This window comes from Halteromyces radiatus (genome assembly GCF_025201355.1).
Source record: "Halteromyces radiatus strain CBS 162.75 chromosome Unknown BX664scaffold_3, whole genome shotgun sequence".
NCBI lineage: Eukaryota > Fungi > Mucoromycota > Mucoromycetes > Mucorales > Cunninghamellaceae > Halteromyces > Halteromyces radiatus.
In genome coordinates, this window is record NW_026251689.1 from 195,724 (window position 1) to 212,828 (window position 17,105).

Consider the following 17,105-nt stretch of genomic DNA (forward strand, 5'->3'; position numbering starts at 1 on the left):
AAAAAAACAGAAACAGGCTTCTGCCATATGATTGGTCAAAGATGAATCATAGAAAAAAAAAAAAAAAAGAGTTGTCAGAAAAGGGCATTTTTATTCGTTTTCAATTTGGGGAATGAGAAAAAAAAAAGATAGATATGTACAATGAATGATAACTAATAAAAATGGAATATATATTATTTCAATAGTTAAAAAAATGGGGATGATTGATATATAATGATAACAATTGAGAGATTAGTTAAGAGTTGCATAAAAATCACCACTTTGAAGTAGAAGAGGAGGAAGAAGAAGTGGAAGAAGGACCATTGTCCATACCGATAACCCAGCCTAATCGATCTATGAAGCGTTGTTTCACTTTACCGAATAAATCATGAGTTTCTGCATCATGATAAGCAATCCTATTAATTCCAATGAAAGTGATTTTAGTCAATACATTCATTCATTTTGTTTTTTTTTTTTTTTTTGTTTATTTACTGTTTAGCCCATTCAGTCACTACTTGATGTCCAAAGATTTTCCCTTGTTCTAATTCTGCACCAGCAAGTTCCACCGCCTTTTCCCATCTTTGTAATAATTCATCATAAAGATCCCGTTTGTATTGATTATTAACTATATAATATTAAAAAAAAAAAATTAGAATGGTTTTTATTTCTATTTCCTATATATATATATTACCTTCATTATCCCATGTTGGTAACCGATGAGCAGTGCATGTTGCATAGTGAAGATAAGAGAAGATGGTTGTTGGATGTTCATTACTAGAAGTAAAATGATCGGCGTATTCTATCAAAGAATGCTAATAATACATTGTTATTAAAAAAACATTAATAATCCATGATTTCATATATACTTACTACTACTTCCATGAGAGCAGGTTTGACACGATGGAAACTATAATCATCCCGACCTTTTCCAGATTTATGTAAAGGATAGCTTTCACCTAATTTTGTTTCCAATTTGTTGATAAGTATTGATACAGATTGAGTAGTAGGTTGGGGTAAATGAGCATCTATTTCAGGTTGTAGGTGAGGATTAGCATCAACAAGATCATTGATCAATTCGATAAGCTTATCCTTTTCCAATGTGGCTAAAGAAATGACAATAAAACATGAAATAATAATAACAATAAATAGTTAGATTATAATACTAGTATAGATTTGTCTTTATTACCTAAAAGTTTGCTAATAGGGAATTGTTTCTCTATACCGGTTCGATTTCGTTTGATAATACGACGGATATCTCCAACTTCTTTATGTCTATCTGTGCTTGTAGTTAAAGTGACGTTGGTATTGATATTAGTAGAAGAATGATCCACAAGTACGTCAGCTATAGTCATTTCTTCATCTTCCGAAGCTCTCCTTTTTCGACCTATTAAACATATGATATAAAAAAGAAAGAATGATTAGTAATAATATCATAGACTTTTGTTATTAATATATCAGAGTATATCTGTTTCATGACGTATTTCTTTTCCTTTTTTTTTTTTTCTTTTTTACCTTTGGCAGAGTGAGTATTGCTTGGAGAAGGAGGGATGTAAAAGGTAGGTTGTTTTACAGGAGTTAAATAATGTGAAGAACGATATAAGTGTTGCTGTTGTCGAAAGATACTATTTTGAGAAGACATTGTATAATGATAGTCAACAGTAAAACAAAAAAAAGAAAATAGAAAAAAAAGGAAAAAGGGAAAAAAAAAAAAAAAAGAAGACGGAAAGGACAACAAAAAAAAAAATTGGGTTGGGATAAAGTGTACGCATTCATTAGTTGACACTCCGCTTGGATGATGAATCAGTGAGCTAGAAAGTTTATTCAAATAAGAAGGAGAGGTTAAGATAAGGAGAGAAGAAGGGTATCAATATATGTATAATAAAAAAGAAGAAGAAGAAGAAGAAAAATAGTGTATATTTGTGAGTATATAAACTATATAAATATGTATATCAATATATATATATAATATATATAAAAAAAAGTATGTCTTTGTGTATGTATACTATTCTACAAAAAAAAAAAAAAAAAAAAAAAAGAAAAAACGAATGTCAAACTAATCTATCCATTCCCAATCACTACCACAATCATCACGACGTTCATGATCATCATTTTGATCACTTTGATCTGTTTCAGTTCCATCATCCATATCATCCAAAAAAGGTACACTGTTCTTATTGTTGTTGGTATCATTTGGTTCATCACACCAATCCCACTGAGAATGTAATCGCCGTTGATGATGAGCTAGGAGTCGTTTTTTTGCCACTACTTGAATACTTTTCTTAACTACTAAATCAGTTTCTTCCAATTGTTTCGCTTGTTCTCTTAACGTAGCAATAGTTTGTCGTAAATGAGTCATGTCCACATGTTCTCTTGTTGTTGTTGTTGTTGTTTGTTGATAAGGAAGGGATGGATTTTCATTATTAATTTCTTTTTCTTCTTGATATGGTGAGGTATCTACCCAAGCACCAGGTAAAGAAGTACGTAGAGATGTTGGAGATAATGATGGTGAAAAAAAGATAGGTGATATAATAGCTAGTGTACCAGTGTCCTTGCTTGTATTATTATTATTATCTTCTTGTTGTGAATAAGTGTCAAAAGTTGAAGTGATATTGTTGGTAGTATTGTCATGACAATAAGCACCTGGTAAAGACATGTGGTGTTCTTCCGTAGCGATACAAGTCATGTCTAGTGATGGTACAATGTAATAAAAAAAAAAAAAAAGAGAAGAAAGAAAAAAAGGAGAAAGGAGTTGGAAATTTGAATCCTTTTGATCATGCGGTTGGTGAGTTATTCCAAATCATGTGCTCGGCGTTTCGTATCGTTTTTTTCCTTTTTACCCAGTTCTCATCTATCCAACTAAATAATATGTAATATATAAGATGATTGCATTCACAATAATAGCAATAAGGGGGGAAGATCTTAAAAAGGTAGTTCAAGGGGGATAAATTACAAAAAAACTGGATTTCGAAAAAAACAGAATTATAATAATGGATAGTAAAAAAAAAAAAAAAAAAAAAGAGTTATTAAGACACCATATTTAGTATCTATGACGTTGATAGGGTGATGAATCACGTTCTATATTTGAACCACAGATTACTAGAAATAATTCTCAATGTGGTTCATGACCCTTTTTTGAGTAATCTGGAAACAAACAACTACCATATATGTATTTCTTGATTCAATCATTTTATTTTATTGAGGATGGCAAACAATAAAAAATAAAATAAAAGAAGAACAAAGGACAAAGAAATGTAAATAAGAGAGAAAAAAAAAATAGAGAGAGGAAACAGAGAGAGGAGGGAGTAGGAGGAGACAAAAGAAGATAATGATGAAAAATATAGATGTGGATGGAAGACTAAAAATAGATACGTGTGGTATATAGTAAAGAAAAAAAAAAGTAATATAGAATGGGTGGAATTGTCCGTTTTCAAACATATACTAAGGACTCCAATGCTAATGCATCATCGTATTCAAATAAATAATGATAATAATAAAATAATAATTATAAAAAAATAATAAACAAGAACAAAAAAAAATCAAAGAGGTATATGAATAGGATGCTATACAAAAGAGAGAAGATGTGTTTGAGTAGGTGGGAAAGTACAAGTTAAAAAAAAAAAGGGTATATGAAAAAGAAAAAAGGAGAACGAAAAAAAGGGAAGGAGGGTATCATTCAGGCTTGAATCTTGAGCATGGTACGCAACTTTTCTTGAATTTCAGAGATAGGGTCCATAAGATAATATGACTTTTGAGAAGTAAACTGGAGTTTGGTATCAATAGTATCGCACATAAGAGAACGTTCATAAAGGGTAGGTCGATGATGAAGAGAGAATGATTGGACTGGTATAGGAGAAGTTTTCATATCACCAGGAAGAGGTAAAGAACTTGCAGAAGGAGCATCATTCATAAAGTGAGGACCAGCATAAATTACAGCACTGTTGGAACGTCGACGTCTTTTTATATGTACAAAAAAAAAAAAAAAAAAAAAACAACAACAACAACAAAGGATTAACAATAAGGATAAAAATATTTAATATTGATATACCTTTTTAAATCAACTGGTGTAGGAGAAGAAGTTTGTTGTAGTTTAGGCTGAGCACTAGTTCGTTTATGATGATGACGATGGCGCTGTTGTTTTTTTTGACGAGATGATGATGATGATGATGATTTATCAGTATCATCCGATTCAGATAAATTAATAGTAGTAGTAGTAGTAGTAGCAGTAGTAGTAGTAGTATTGTTGTTATTGGATGACTTTTTTCGTTGACGAGATTTTTGAATATTGGACTTTTTGGAAGTAGATGAGGACTTGGATTGTTTCTTTGGTAAAGAGATAGTGGTCAAAATAGGTGATGAGGAAGACATAATATGTATAAATATATATATATATAAAAGGAAGATAGGAAAAAAAAAGAAAATAAGAGGAAGAAGGGGGTAAAAGTAGGAGAAGGAGATAAAAAGGAATAAAAGGGGTTAGAAACGTTTGTTTAGTATAATGAACTAATGAAAATAAATGAATGAAAGAAAGAAAGAAAAGAAAAAAAGAAAAAAAAAAAAAGGCTGTGGGATTTTTATTTATAACTGTGTGGCATATGGGTTACACTTGAAGATTTAAAGCGATTTGATTGGCTGAAATTGAAAAGGTGGGAAACAACAGAGGCAATAAACCAGTTTATGTATTATCGATGAACCACTCCTCATTCAAAGAGTATTATACATATATATATAAAAGAAATACAAGTTAAAGTAATAGTAAAAAAAAAAAAGTGTTTCATTATGATGATGATGATAATATAGGATTAACGTTTTGTGGAACCAAGTGCATTTTCTTTTTTATCTTCAATACAGCCTAGAACTGAGTTATTTTTTTTAAAGTACTATTTGACCTTTTTTTTTTTTCTTTCTCTTTTTCTTTTCCTTTTTTTTTTTTTTTTTTTTTTTTTTATCTATATAAAAACCAAAATGTCAAGATTACCTACTAGTCCTATTAGTACTGGTATTCCACCACCTACAACAAAATTATTGAAAAGACAACCATCTTTGGATTTAAGACGTAAAAAACAATCTCATGACCCACCTCCTTTACCACCTTTAAAAGCATCCAAGTCTTCAAGAATGTCACGTACTTCAATTTCTTCTTATGAAGATATGGATTCTTCTTCTTCTCGCTTCTCTACTTCCTCTTATGGTTCTACTCAAACTGCCCTGACTTCTCCTCGTTCTTCTGTCACGTCTCCAAAACCTTCAGGTCCAAGAAAACGTTTATCTGTTAAACCTCCTCCTATTCCTGTTCAACATCTTCCACAACAACAACAACAACAACAACATGATATTAGTTCTTCTCTTCGTATTGGTGAACGCGTTATAGTAGATTCAATGAATATTGTTGGTACTCTCAAATTTATTGGTAATACTCGCTTCAAACCTGGTATTTGGGCTGGTATTGAACTGGATATTATTGGTACTGGTAAAAATGATGGTTGTGTTCAAGGGTAAGTGAATAAAATAAAAAAAAAAATTATATAATATATACATATATATATATATATTTATTTATTTATCTTACGTTATATGTATATATTCATTTTGTTTTTTTTTTTTTAAAAAAAAATATTTAGATTACGTTATTTCTCTTGTCCTCCTGAAACTGGTATCTTTGTCATGGCAAGTAAAGTGGCTCCTATTGATCGTGATGACATCTCTGTTAGATCATTGTCTCCTCCTTCACCTTACTCATCAACTCCGCAACCTAATGGCCGTACTGTCACACATGTTACCAAAGGTTCAAGAGCCGAGCGTTACATTGGCTTAACAGCATCACAACTTTCTCAAAAACAACAACAACGACGAACGACTCGAACACCAAATACATCATCAAAACGTTTATCAACTGTTTCATCAACATCGACTGGAAGCAATTCGCGACGATCTCATCAGTTACCACCAACACAATCTCCTACTCCTACAGGTCATCGACGTCGTCTTAGTCGTGCATCTACTCCATCATCATCATCTATTCGACTTCAACGATCTTCTTCTACTCATCAACGTCATCATCCTGATGAGTTACACGATACAGATGATTATTATGCTCAAGATGATAGTTTGGTCATATCTGATGAACATATGCTTACGGATACTCCTGTTCCTATCAATCTTGCCATGTCTGAATCAACCGATCCTCCTTCATCCATGCACTCATCTAATTCAGTATCTTCTCCACCTCTTCCTTCTGCAACTGTACCTACTGCCAATCATCAACCTGTAGAAGAAGACTCACAAGCCCGATTAGAACGTGTTCTCGGTGAAGCAATTGCTCAAGCACCAGATGAAGCGATCATGCGATTACAACAACTACAACTACGTGTCGAAGTCCTTGAAGCCGAAAACAAATACTTGAAACTTGAAAATACCCAAAACAAGACAGCTGAACAGATCTTGGAAAGGTCCATGATACTCAAGAAAATGAAAAAACACTCCGATACTGGTGATGATGTGGATCAAGAGGATCAGGATAGTTACTTTACTCTTGAAGGTCACAAGGCGATTGTGGAAGAAATCAAACAAGATCATGAAGCAAAGAAAAAAGCATGGGATTCGGACATGGATACAATGCGATCCTCCATTAAGAAGCTAGAAAACCGTGTATTTGAATTGGAAACAGAACAATCAGAACTCATCAAGGAACGTGACGAACTATTGACTAGTCTTAGTGAAGCACGCAAGGCCAAAAATCAAATGGAACAAAAAGTACAAGAATTGGAAGAAAAGGTGGTGGTGGCTGAAGCTAATGCAGCTACTGCTCTTGCCTCTCGAACAGTACAAACAACTGCCAACTTTTATTCTCAAGATCCTGATGAAATGCAAGAACGACAACGCCAAATGGAAATGGAGATGGAAGAAGTACATGACAAAATGACCTCTCTTATGGATGCTATGCGAGCCAAAGATATGTTTTTAGGTACTCTTTCTGAACAAGTAGAACAACATCGTAATCTGGTAGAAGAAAAAGAACGGGAACTTCGACGTGTACGCATGGATGCTGAACGACATAATCGTGACAAGGAAAGACTACGAGAAGAAATTCAAGATTTGGAATCCAAATGGGTCGGTCACGAAGGATGTGTCACTAAAGAAGAATTCGACAGTATCAAGCGTGATTATGCTGTTGCCAAGGAACAACTTGTGAAGGAAACTGCCACTGTGGATGATTACAAACGACGCATTCAAGGATTGGAAAAAACAGTGGATGAACTCAAGGTAGCTGGTATGGAAAGTATCGAATTGTACGAAAATTCTGTGGAATTGAACCGTGTAGCAATGGAAACCATCAATGCCAATTTACAAGATGAACAACGCAAAGTATCAGCACTAGAATTAGAAAAGGCTCATTTGGTCAAGACAGGTGCAGATGCTTTGGATACATTTGAAGAAACCATGACAGCCTTGAAGCAACAACATGCTGCCAAACTACAAGCTTTTGATACTGAACGACAAGGTTGGGAAGATATGATTGCCAAACTCAAACAAGAAATTAGTCAACTAGTAGATAGTAGCAATCAAACTGAACAGATGGATAAAATCAAACAAGTATGGGATAGCGAACGTCAACGACTTGAAAGTACGATCGAACATCATGTGCAACAATTGACAACTGAGCAACCTACTCAACAACAACTCAAGCAAGAGATAGAACGATTGCAAGAACAAGTTAAACAAGCTGACAAGATGACAACAGAAAAGCAACAACTGGAAGAACAAGTACAACAGTTACAAAACAATTATGACGAGCAATTACAATCTCGAAGTCGCTATTTAGAAGAAGTACGTACGGCGGTAGAAGCACAAAAGAAAACTCAAAATGATCTACGTCGACTTGTGGAAGCCAAAGAAAAAGTAGATCGTGAATTGGAATTGGCTCGATCAGATTTGGACAAGGCAGAATCGACTTTGGCATGTCTACGTAACTCTTCTACTGAGATGGATGGATGGATCAAGGAAAAACAACAACAAGCCAAGGATATGGAAACACTAAGAAATGAAATTGAACGACTAGAAGCTCAAAATGTGATGTTGATCAAACAAAAGGAAAGTGCAGAATTGGCGGTCAAGACAACAACAAGTAAAGATGAAGATGATGAAGCATTCCAACGACTCAAGACTGATCACAAACAATTGATGAAAGAACATGAGGCACTCAAGGAATCGAATAAACAAATGGAAACAGAATGTTTGAAATTGATGGATGAAGTAGAGAAATTACATTCAGAAGGACCTAGTTATTCAGTAGCAGCAGTAGGTGATGATAATATGACACCAGAAGAAAAGGCACAACAATTAGAACGACAATTAGCAGAAACCAAGCGACATATGGAAAAGTTAATTCTCAAGCAATCATCAGAGATGCGACAAATCAAAGATCAGATGCAAGAAGCGGATCGCAAACATCAACGGGAAATCAGTAGGTTGAATCGTGATGTGACAGAATTGGAAAGTATTATCGAAGCCAAGATCTTTAAGGAAGCAGATTTAGAAGAAGCTTTGGAAAATGAACGCAAGACAGCCAGTCGACTTCGTGATGATATTATGGAACTTCGAGAACAAAAGGATATCAACAAGAAAAAACAAGATGGAGAACTTAGTAGCAGTAGTACTAGTACTAGTAATGGTCCTATGACGGATGATGCACCTTATTGTGAAATTTGTGAACTCTCTGGACATGATTTGATAAGTTGTAAAGCTGTATTGAATGATGATGATAAACAGTTGATTCGACCAGTAAGTTATATATATAAAATAATTTATTAATTTACTGATTCTTTTTTTTTTTTTTGTAGTTCTGTGAAAATTGTGATGAACATGGATTTCATAATACTGCTGAATGTCCCAATCAAAATGAAACCTTTTGAATGAAATAGTGATTAGTATCTATCTTCTTTGTATATTTCTCTTATTATCCTTTTTTTTTTATTTTTATTATTATTATTATTTATTCTATATATATATATTTTATATCTTTATATACATATTTATATACCTTGCAAGAAATATCCCCCCTTTTTATTACCTTTTTTTTTTTTTTTTTTTTGTATAATAAAATATGAAATATATATATATATGGTGAGAACGGAAAAACTTAATTCAGTGATCAACTTTGGAGATGCGGTAGATCAAAATTATATCTTTTTTATTTCTTGATCCGGTTTATCGGGGAAGGGGTTTGACCAAACTTTTACGGATGTTTTTTTTTTTTTCTGATATAAAATTAACCTTTTTTTTCCCGCTAGATTGAAAAATTCCCTTTTTTTTTTCTTTCTCTTTTCTCTCTTTAATTTTATTATAAAATGATGGAACAAGAAAAGAAGAATAATCAAGAAGAAATAGATCATCGATCATTAACAAGTGAAGCTACTTTGGATGCCAATGAAGAATCTTATCCGGCTGTATTGGAAATAGCACCTTTTCCAACTTTAGCTTCTTTAAATGAAATCACTACTACCATGTCAAGAAGAAGTCAAAGAAATAAACCAGAGATTGATGATTTAAAAGAAAAGATACCTGAACCTGGTTTTGAACCATTAAATGAAGGTATCACTAGTCCAGTAAGTTTCAAATTTATTATTATTAATGATTATTATTAATGATTATTATTATAGGGTTGGTTAGTTGTCTTGTCTACTTTTCTTGTCAATTTCAGTGTATTTGGTTATTGTTTTTGGTAAGTTCATATATATAAAGGGGTAATCTGGGTACCAAAAAGAAAATATTTTTTTTCTTTCTTTTTCTCATGGGTTGATCTGATTTTTTTTTTTTTGACACTTTTTTTTTTCCCAGTTGGGGAAATTTCCAAAAATTGTAAGTCTAACATATAATTTTAATATATAAAATACTAAAAAAAAAAAACCGTCTTTTTTTAGATATTTACAACCTGAAGTTTATGGTCAACAAACAAATGCTTTCAAGATTGCTTTTATTGGTACTTCTGCCAATGCTGCTATGATGTCTTTAGGTTTATTTATTACTCCTGTTATTGTTAGACTTGGTTATCGTCGTACCATGTGTATTGGTACTATTATGGCTCCTTTAGGTTTAATCTTGGCAAGTTTTGCAAATGAAGTTTGGGAAATTGCTTTATCTCAAGGTCTTGTATTTGGTATTGGTGCTACTTTTGTTTTTTCTCCTTCTATTGCTCTTCCTAGTCAATGGTTTGTTAAAAGGAAAGCATTTGCAACTGGTTTAGGTAAAAAAAAAAAATATCATACGTTATAATTAAAAAAAAAAAAAAAAAAGAATACTAAATATATATATATATATTCTATTTTTATTTTATTACTATAGCGGTGAGTGGTAGTGGTATTGGTGGTGTTTGTTTATCACCCATGTCTCAACAATTGATTAGTCAACTTGGTTACAGAAATGCTTTACGTGTGTTAGGTGCATTCATGTTCACTTTACTTACCATTGCCACAATATTGGCCAATTCTCGATGGAAACCTAAATCTAATGGTCGTCCTTGGTATGCCTTAGTGGATCGTTCTTTACTTGGTCCTCAATTCAATTTGTTTCTTTTGTTTTGTTTATTGGTACCTTTTGGTTATCTTGCTCCTTTCTTTTTGATGCCAACCTATGCTACTTTTATTGGTGTGGATGCTGTCAATGGTGCAAGTTTGGTTAGTATCATGTCTGCTACTAATGCTGTATGTCGTGTAGCTTTGGGTTTTCTTGGTGATCGATATGGTCGTTTGAATATAACAATGATCTCTACATTCTTATCAGGTAACCTTTTTTTTTCATGATGATTATCTAAAAATAAATGATATCTAACATTTTTTTTTTTTTTTAGGTCTATTCACGATGATTTTATGGCAATTCTCAACTAGTTATGGGATCTATGTAGCATATGCTTTGTTGTTTGGTTTTTCAGGTGGAGGTTTTGTATCACTTATTCCAGCAGTGACGGCAGATATTGTTGGTATAGAAAATATTCAAAGTGGACTTGGCATGGCCTATGCTGCTACAACATTTGCAAATTTATTTGGTACTCCTGTTGTTGGTGCATTACAAACTCAATTCGGTTGGACAGCCGCTATTCAATTCTGTGGTGCTCTTACTATTTCTGCCTCAGCTGTGGTTTTGGTGCTTCGAATTGTAAAAACAAAAGGTGCTTTCTTGGCCAAAGTGTAATGAATTCTTGGTAATCTCTGTATTGTATACATATCCTGTCTATCTTGTCCGTCGATACACATCCGATTTTGTTTTTTATGATATATCATCAACGAATTTTATCAGCAACAACAACATCACAATCACGAACATCATATATCATCAGTTTTAGCAACAATAGGAAACGTCGTCATCCCATGATCATCATTGTGTAGAATATTCCCCATCAAATTTTTTTCTTTCTATTTTTTTTTTTTAACTCACTCCCATACCTTGTCTATAGTCCGTTCCCTCGTATATTAGTTAATCTTTGTTTATACTTTTACTTTATAATAAAACTTGTTTTTTTTTTCAACAACGATCTTAACAAAAAAAAAAAAGATTTTTCTTTATTCACGCAAAGGATAACTTGTTTGATGAATTGGCATGATGATCCTTCATTTTTTTTTTATATACAAATCCCGAAGCTTGTAAATCGGAATGGCTCAGGGACACACGACAAGGTAGGACAACAATCTTCGTTCTTTTCACATTCAGCTTGCAATCCCTTACAATCAGATTGGCCAGCCACGGTATTGACCATGAAAATGAAACAGACAAGGCTAAGACGTTGAAAGAAAGATCGGAACATGATATATAATGTGATTAATATTATTATTTTTTTTTTTTGGATAAGATCAATCCTATCATCCTCTCTTTATATACTTTTTTTTTTGTAGTGTCATTATACATTTCTTTGTTTTTTTTTTAACCAATCACCGTTATAACACAAATGACAAAGATCCATAGAAAAATCATTTTCATTATGCATCATGTTGTCATTGTCTGTTCTAGCATTCATTTGATTCCTGTCCCATATCTTTCTTCCTCTGCTTTACAATAAACCTCAGATTCAATGATTTCAAATTCACATAATGATTCACGTATATAACGATCCATATAAAGACATCACCACCACAGAGGTACAAAATGAATTCTTTATTATATACAAGTAAAAAGTCAACAATAAATAAAAAGAAGGTAAGATAAATAAAAAAAAAAAGGGGGGATATACTAGGAATAATGAGAATAATAAAAGGAAAGCAAAAAAAAAAAAAGAAAAAAAAAAGAGGGAGACACAAGGATGCAGAAAGAGAATCAAGTTGCGGGTAATAATGGTGTCGTTTCATCACGTTGATCCAGTTTTGCAGAAAAGAAGTGATGTATCCGTTTATAGAGTTTTTGCCACACTGGATGATCCGAAGCCAAAGAAGAAGAGACATGAGGTTGTACAGGAGGAGGAGAATGTGATGTCTTTGTGGATATATCAGATGAAGGAGAGAAAGAGGTTGTGGTGTTAAATGAGATGATTAACACCCCCCAAACAAGAATAACAATCCCTGCCAATACCAAGACAACTTGCCACCAATAGAGTCGATCCCATTGATTGTAATACACCAATCCATTGAATAAACAAGATACATTGAATGAACAAAAATTCAAAGGAACAAGGATAATGGTATCACATAATTGGACACCGCGATTCAAATAATAAAGCTAAAACAAAAAAAAAGATTAAATTCTATTCTTCATATATTATTCTAATTATTACCTGTAACACTGCAGTGAAGATCAAAGCAATCACAATTACCCAAGTCAAAGGATAGATAAATTGATTTTCACCATGAAATACCGTCAAGATTAATAATTCCAATCCACTTTTAGCAAATAACATGGCTTGACTACTGATATTGGCACCAAACACCCCAAAACTAAAATAAACAAAGAAAAATAAGAATAATTTTAGGGTAATTTTTTTTTATATTATTATTATTATTTTGTTTTACCTAATTCCCAACCACATTTTCAAATCAGGATACTTAATTTGCCATTGAGTATTTCGTTCAAGACCATATTCCATCAAATGAGTTAGAATCAAGCCAAAACAAATACAAAATTCAACCAAAGCAAAGTAAATGATAAAAGATGGCCGTTTGTAAAGTTGAATTAAATCTTGTAAAGTATGATTTGGTTCAGGCACCACTCCAAAACCTGCCACCAACATAGCCCCTGCTACTATCAAGGTTGTACCTATATAATAATATTAAAATATATGAATGAGTTTTGACTTATCTGAATGAGTTCTTTTTTTTTTTTTTTTTTTTACCTATAATAGTTCTTGAAGTGAAAGGATCACCAAGGACTAATCGAGCGAAGATAGCATTAAAGACAAGACCAATGGAACCCAAAAGAGCAAGTACCACAATAGGTAAAAAAGCAATAGTACAAGTAGAGGCGACCAAGTTACTGACAGTATAGATGAGAAAACCCGTGACCCAAAGTGGTTTTCTAAATGATCCTGTTGTAGGTTGTTCCAGATGAGACCGTCGTTGTAAAGATATTCCTAATGCCTGAGTCATGCTGGCCAGCAGCGCAACCATCAATGGTACAAAAACTTCTTTGTTATTTTCCATCATACTTAATGCTGACGGTATTTCCACCATAGTAATAGATGATAGTGATAAAAATGCAGTCAATCGTCTAAAAATGTTATATATATGTATATATAAATTAAGAAGAAAAAGGGAGAAAAAATCAATAATGGGGTATAATAAATATGTATCCAAGTAATCCAATGAAAAAAGAAACAAGGGAAAATAATTATAAGAAAAGAAAGAGAGGGACCAAAAAAAAAAAAAAAAAAAAAAAAAAAAGGACAAATGAAAAAATGTCAGCGCTTCACTTTTTAAGCCCAAGCAGGAGATTTAAAAAAAAAAAATGTACCATAGACACTTTGGGCATAAGGATAAAAATAGCCATATAACAGAGAGAATGAAAGAAACAAATGTTTTATTTTATTTTGAGAACAACATCAAGGAAAAAGGGGAAAGATTCATTTCATAGAAATATATATATTTACAGTATACGGAATGAGACAAGATGAATGAAAAGAAAAAAAAAGAAAAAAGATGATAATAATATAATGATATAAAAACTAAACTAAGCTAAGCTTGATGCCAGTAAAGAGTTTGTTGAGGTTGACGTGATGGATAACTATTCATGGTAGGTGGATTATAAGGTTGTTGTTGTTGTTGAGGTTGTTGTTGATATAAGAAAGGTTGTTGTTGTTGTTGTTGTTGTTGTAGTTGTTGTTGTTGATACTGAGGTTGTTGATAATTTCCAGGTGTCGTCATGATTGGTTGTTGATGCATAGGAGGTCCTTGATGTTTGTCATATCCATTCATTATACTATCTTTGGATTGTCCATTTCCACTATGTGCTTGTTGTGATCCCATATTACCACCTAGATAATGTTGCATTTGAGGTAACGTTTGATATTGTTTATCGTACATTGATCCTTGACCTCCATTGTTATGTAACATACTATCATCATACGCTTGTGGATTGGTATAGTCTTGATACACAAAGTTGTTTGGTTTTCCATACATCGGGTAAGTATTACCATTCATATACGATACTTGAGGATGATGTTTTTGTGGAGTTTGTTGTGGTTGTTGTTGTTGACCTTGTGTTTGTTGTTGTTGAGATGATTGTTGTTGTTGTGCTTGAGGTGGTTGTGATTGAGGCTGAGGTTGAGGTTGAGGCTGTTGAGGAAGTTGTTGAGGAGGTTGTTGAGTAGGTTGTTGAGGAGGTTGATAATGCTGAGAAACAGGTTGTTGTTGTTGATAACCACTTTGTTGATAATTTTGATATTGATTGGGCATATAATAATATGAATAATATCCACCAGCGTTACCACCATACATTCCAGCTTGAGGTTGTTGAGGTTGTTGAGATACTTGAACAATTGGTGTGGATGTGTTACTATTCATCACTCCAAGGGTAGTAGGAGAAGGAACAATACCTTCATTATTGAATTTTCCTCGTCCATATAAATGAGCATTGGCCACTGAAGGTGATTGATTATAGATATTAGGATCGTAATAATTCTAAAATAAAAAATAACAAGCGAAGTGAGTATATATATATATATATATATTCCTTTTTATCTTAATTTTATTATTATTAATGAACTTACCATAGGACGTTGACCATCAGCATTGTAGTAATCAGGCATTGACACCATACCAGGGTTAGCAAATCCATGTAGTTGACCGTTTGCAGGGATAGTATTAGGAACGTAGGGAACATAAGGTGCCATATGAGCATCAGTAGATGGCAAAGTGGAATGTTGTGGATGTTGGAAAGATTGTTGGTATGTTTGTTCAGGTTGTTGAATTTGTTGTTGTTGAATTTGTTGTTGTTGAATTTGTTGTTGTTGCTGTTGTTGTTGTTGCTGTTGTTGTTGTTGTTGTGGTAGTGGTACTTGTTGTTGGTAGTATACAGTAGAATCTGGTACTTTCATATTGTTAATTACACCGGAAGATGAAGTAGTTGTTGTAGATAATGATGTTTTAGAGTTGGGTTGAGCAAGAGGAATGGTTGATTGGACAGAGGCAGTAGTAGTGGTGACGGTCGTAGAAGGAGCTGGTACAGGAGTGGCAACAGTTGGTGTGGTTTCTTCATCCTTTTCTTCTTGTTCTTCAGGTTGTTCCTTGGGAGCTGATTGTTCTTCCTTGATAGGTTGTTCTTCGCCATTTGTCAAGTTGAGACTACCAAATTGTACACTGACATTTTCCAGACCTGAACCACCAGCAGGTAAAACCACAGGTTCATCTTGTTTCAATCTTCGTACTGGTACTTTTCGGAATGTTATAAATTGTTGTTGTTGTTGTCGAGTTGTTACAGTATCGGATTCTTCTACTGATATAGTTGTGATTTGTTTGTTATTATCTTCATCCTTGTCATTTATGTCGCCTTGATTGATATCTGCTGGTTCGTTCACTTGTTCTACAATATCTGCTGATTCCTGGTGTTCTTTCACTTGAATAGTCGGATCTATGGATTTCTCTGTAGTATCTATCTTTTCACTATCTTTTTCATCCAGTTGTGTTGGTTTCTCGTCCTCGTTGTCAGTTGTTGTAATAATGGTTAATTCTGTTGCATCTGATACTGGAACTTCAGGTTTCGTTGGTCCTCTAAAAAAAAAAAAAAAAAAAAAGATGAATGATCACAATTAGCAAAAAAAAAAAAAAAAAAAAAAAAAAAATGACGCTTACTTCAATATGCTTGCCCACGAAGGTTTCTTTTCTTCTTCCTTTTCCACAGGTTTGGAAGGTTCTTCAGTTTCTTTCTTGCCACGATGTGATTTGTCACCAAATTTGCCCCCTAAACAAAAGTACGTGAAAAAATAAATTCAATATGCAAAACTTTTCATTGACTATTATTGACTTACGTGGTCTTCCATTCCTTGATTTTGCACCACGAGGGAGATCTATATTATTAAAAATGAAAATACACATGTTAAATAAAAATAATCTTGATAAAAGTTTCACTTTATTGTTTTACCTCGAGTTCCAGTATGACCTTCCGATTTCTTTGATGTATTATTGGTGTTGACTTGTTTTTGTTGTTGAGTTTTCGTTTTTTTGGTTTTGACCTGATCCCATTGATTAGCGTGGCCTATTTTAGGATGAAAGAGAGAGAAAAAAAAAAGTTAAAATGACAAAAAAAGAAAAAGTCTAATAGAGATAAATATAGTTTTACCTTCCATAATACGTCCAATAGTAAGTTCCAAATCACCGTTTGCTTCATGAGTAGCAGCAAGAAGATCTTCTTGACTCCATCCAGGGAATAATTCACGAAGTGTCGGTAATTGCTGGCGATATAGAATTTTCAAAGTCTTAAAGTCATTGCCGGCATTGTTGTTATTCTTGGAAGGACGTCGGGAACCGGTCATCTTGTTGTGATAAAGTAGATTGATATGTTGAACTGACTGATGTTGCCTTTTTTCGATAAATAAGAAATGAAGGATATGATTACTATAACAATAGAAAAAAAAAAAAAAAGAGGGAGAGTGAACAATAGACAAAGAAGAAAAGAAATAGAAAAAAAAAAATTATAAAAAAAAAAAACAATGGGGA

At 33.1% G+C, this 17,105-nt stretch overlaps 6 protein-coding genes across 6 annotated transcripts; 1 reads left to right on the forward strand and 5 right to left on the reverse strand.

Annotated features, from left to right (window-relative positions):
* Positions 1–68: 68 nt before the first annotated feature.
* Positions 69–1,709, reverse strand: BX664DRAFT_384082 (Cut8 six-helix bundle-domain-containing protein). The gene is made up of 6 exons (XM_051549160.1): positions 1,492–1,709; positions 1,166–1,363; positions 850–1,082; positions 671–791; positions 472–604; positions 69–395 (listed from the first exon to the last, which is right to left on the reverse strand). Exons 1-6 carry the CDS (start codon positions 1,616–1,618, stop codon positions 254–256), a joined length of 954 nt encoding a protein of 317 aa, XP_051400982.1. The 5' UTR covers positions 1,619–1,709; the 3' UTR covers positions 69–253.
* A 312-nt stretch (positions 1,710–2,021) lies between these two features.
* BX664DRAFT_89399 (uncharacterized protein) lies at positions 2,022–2,693 on the reverse strand. Its single transcript, XM_051549783.1, has one exon. The coding sequence runs from the start codon at positions 2,660–2,662 to the stop codon at positions 2,033–2,035; it is 630 nt and encodes a 209-aa protein (XP_051400983.1). The 5' UTR covers positions 2,663–2,693; the 3' UTR covers positions 2,022–2,032.
* Positions 2,694–3,652: 959 nt separating this feature from the next.
* BX664DRAFT_347814 (uncharacterized protein) lies at positions 3,653–4,344 on the reverse strand (the record flags this gene model as incomplete). The annotated part of the gene is made up of 2 exons (XM_051547560.1): positions 3,653–3,932; positions 4,025–4,344. 2 exons carry the CDS (start codon positions 4,342–4,344, stop codon positions 3,653–3,655), a joined length of 600 nt encoding a protein of 199 aa, XP_051400984.1.
* A 5,691-nt stretch (positions 4,345–10,035) lies between these two features.
* Positions 10,036–11,163, forward strand: BX664DRAFT_364504 (major facilitator superfamily domain-containing protein; the record flags this gene model as incomplete). Its single annotated transcript, XM_051548425.1, has 3 exons — positions 10,036–10,219; positions 10,318–10,755; positions 10,823–11,163. The coding sequence occupies 3 exons, from the start codon at positions 10,036–10,038 to the stop codon at positions 11,161–11,163; spliced, it is 963 nt and encodes a 320-aa protein (XP_051400985.1).
* Positions 11,164–12,279: 1,116 nt separating this feature from the next.
* Positions 12,280–13,541, reverse strand: BX664DRAFT_259967 (magnesium transporter NIPA-domain-containing protein; the record flags this gene model as incomplete). The annotated part of the gene is made up of 4 exons (XM_051540612.1): positions 12,280–12,678; positions 12,734–12,893; positions 12,969–13,212; positions 13,289–13,541. The coding sequence occupies 4 exons, from the start codon at positions 13,539–13,541 to the stop codon at positions 12,280–12,282; spliced, it is 1,056 nt and encodes a 351-aa protein (XP_051400986.1).
* Positions 13,542–13,954: 413 nt separating this feature from the next.
* Positions 13,955–17,030, reverse strand: BX664DRAFT_384088 (uncharacterized protein). The gene is made up of 6 exons (XM_051549161.1): positions 16,729–17,030; positions 16,531–16,644; positions 16,418–16,456; positions 16,242–16,350; positions 15,161–16,160; positions 13,955–15,071 (listed from the first exon to the last, which is right to left on the reverse strand). Exons 1-6 carry the CDS (start codon positions 16,919–16,921, stop codon positions 14,127–14,129), a joined length of 2,400 nt encoding a protein of 799 aa, XP_051400987.1. The 5' UTR covers positions 16,922–17,030; the 3' UTR covers positions 13,955–14,126.
* Positions 17,031–17,105: the final 75 nt, after the last annotated feature.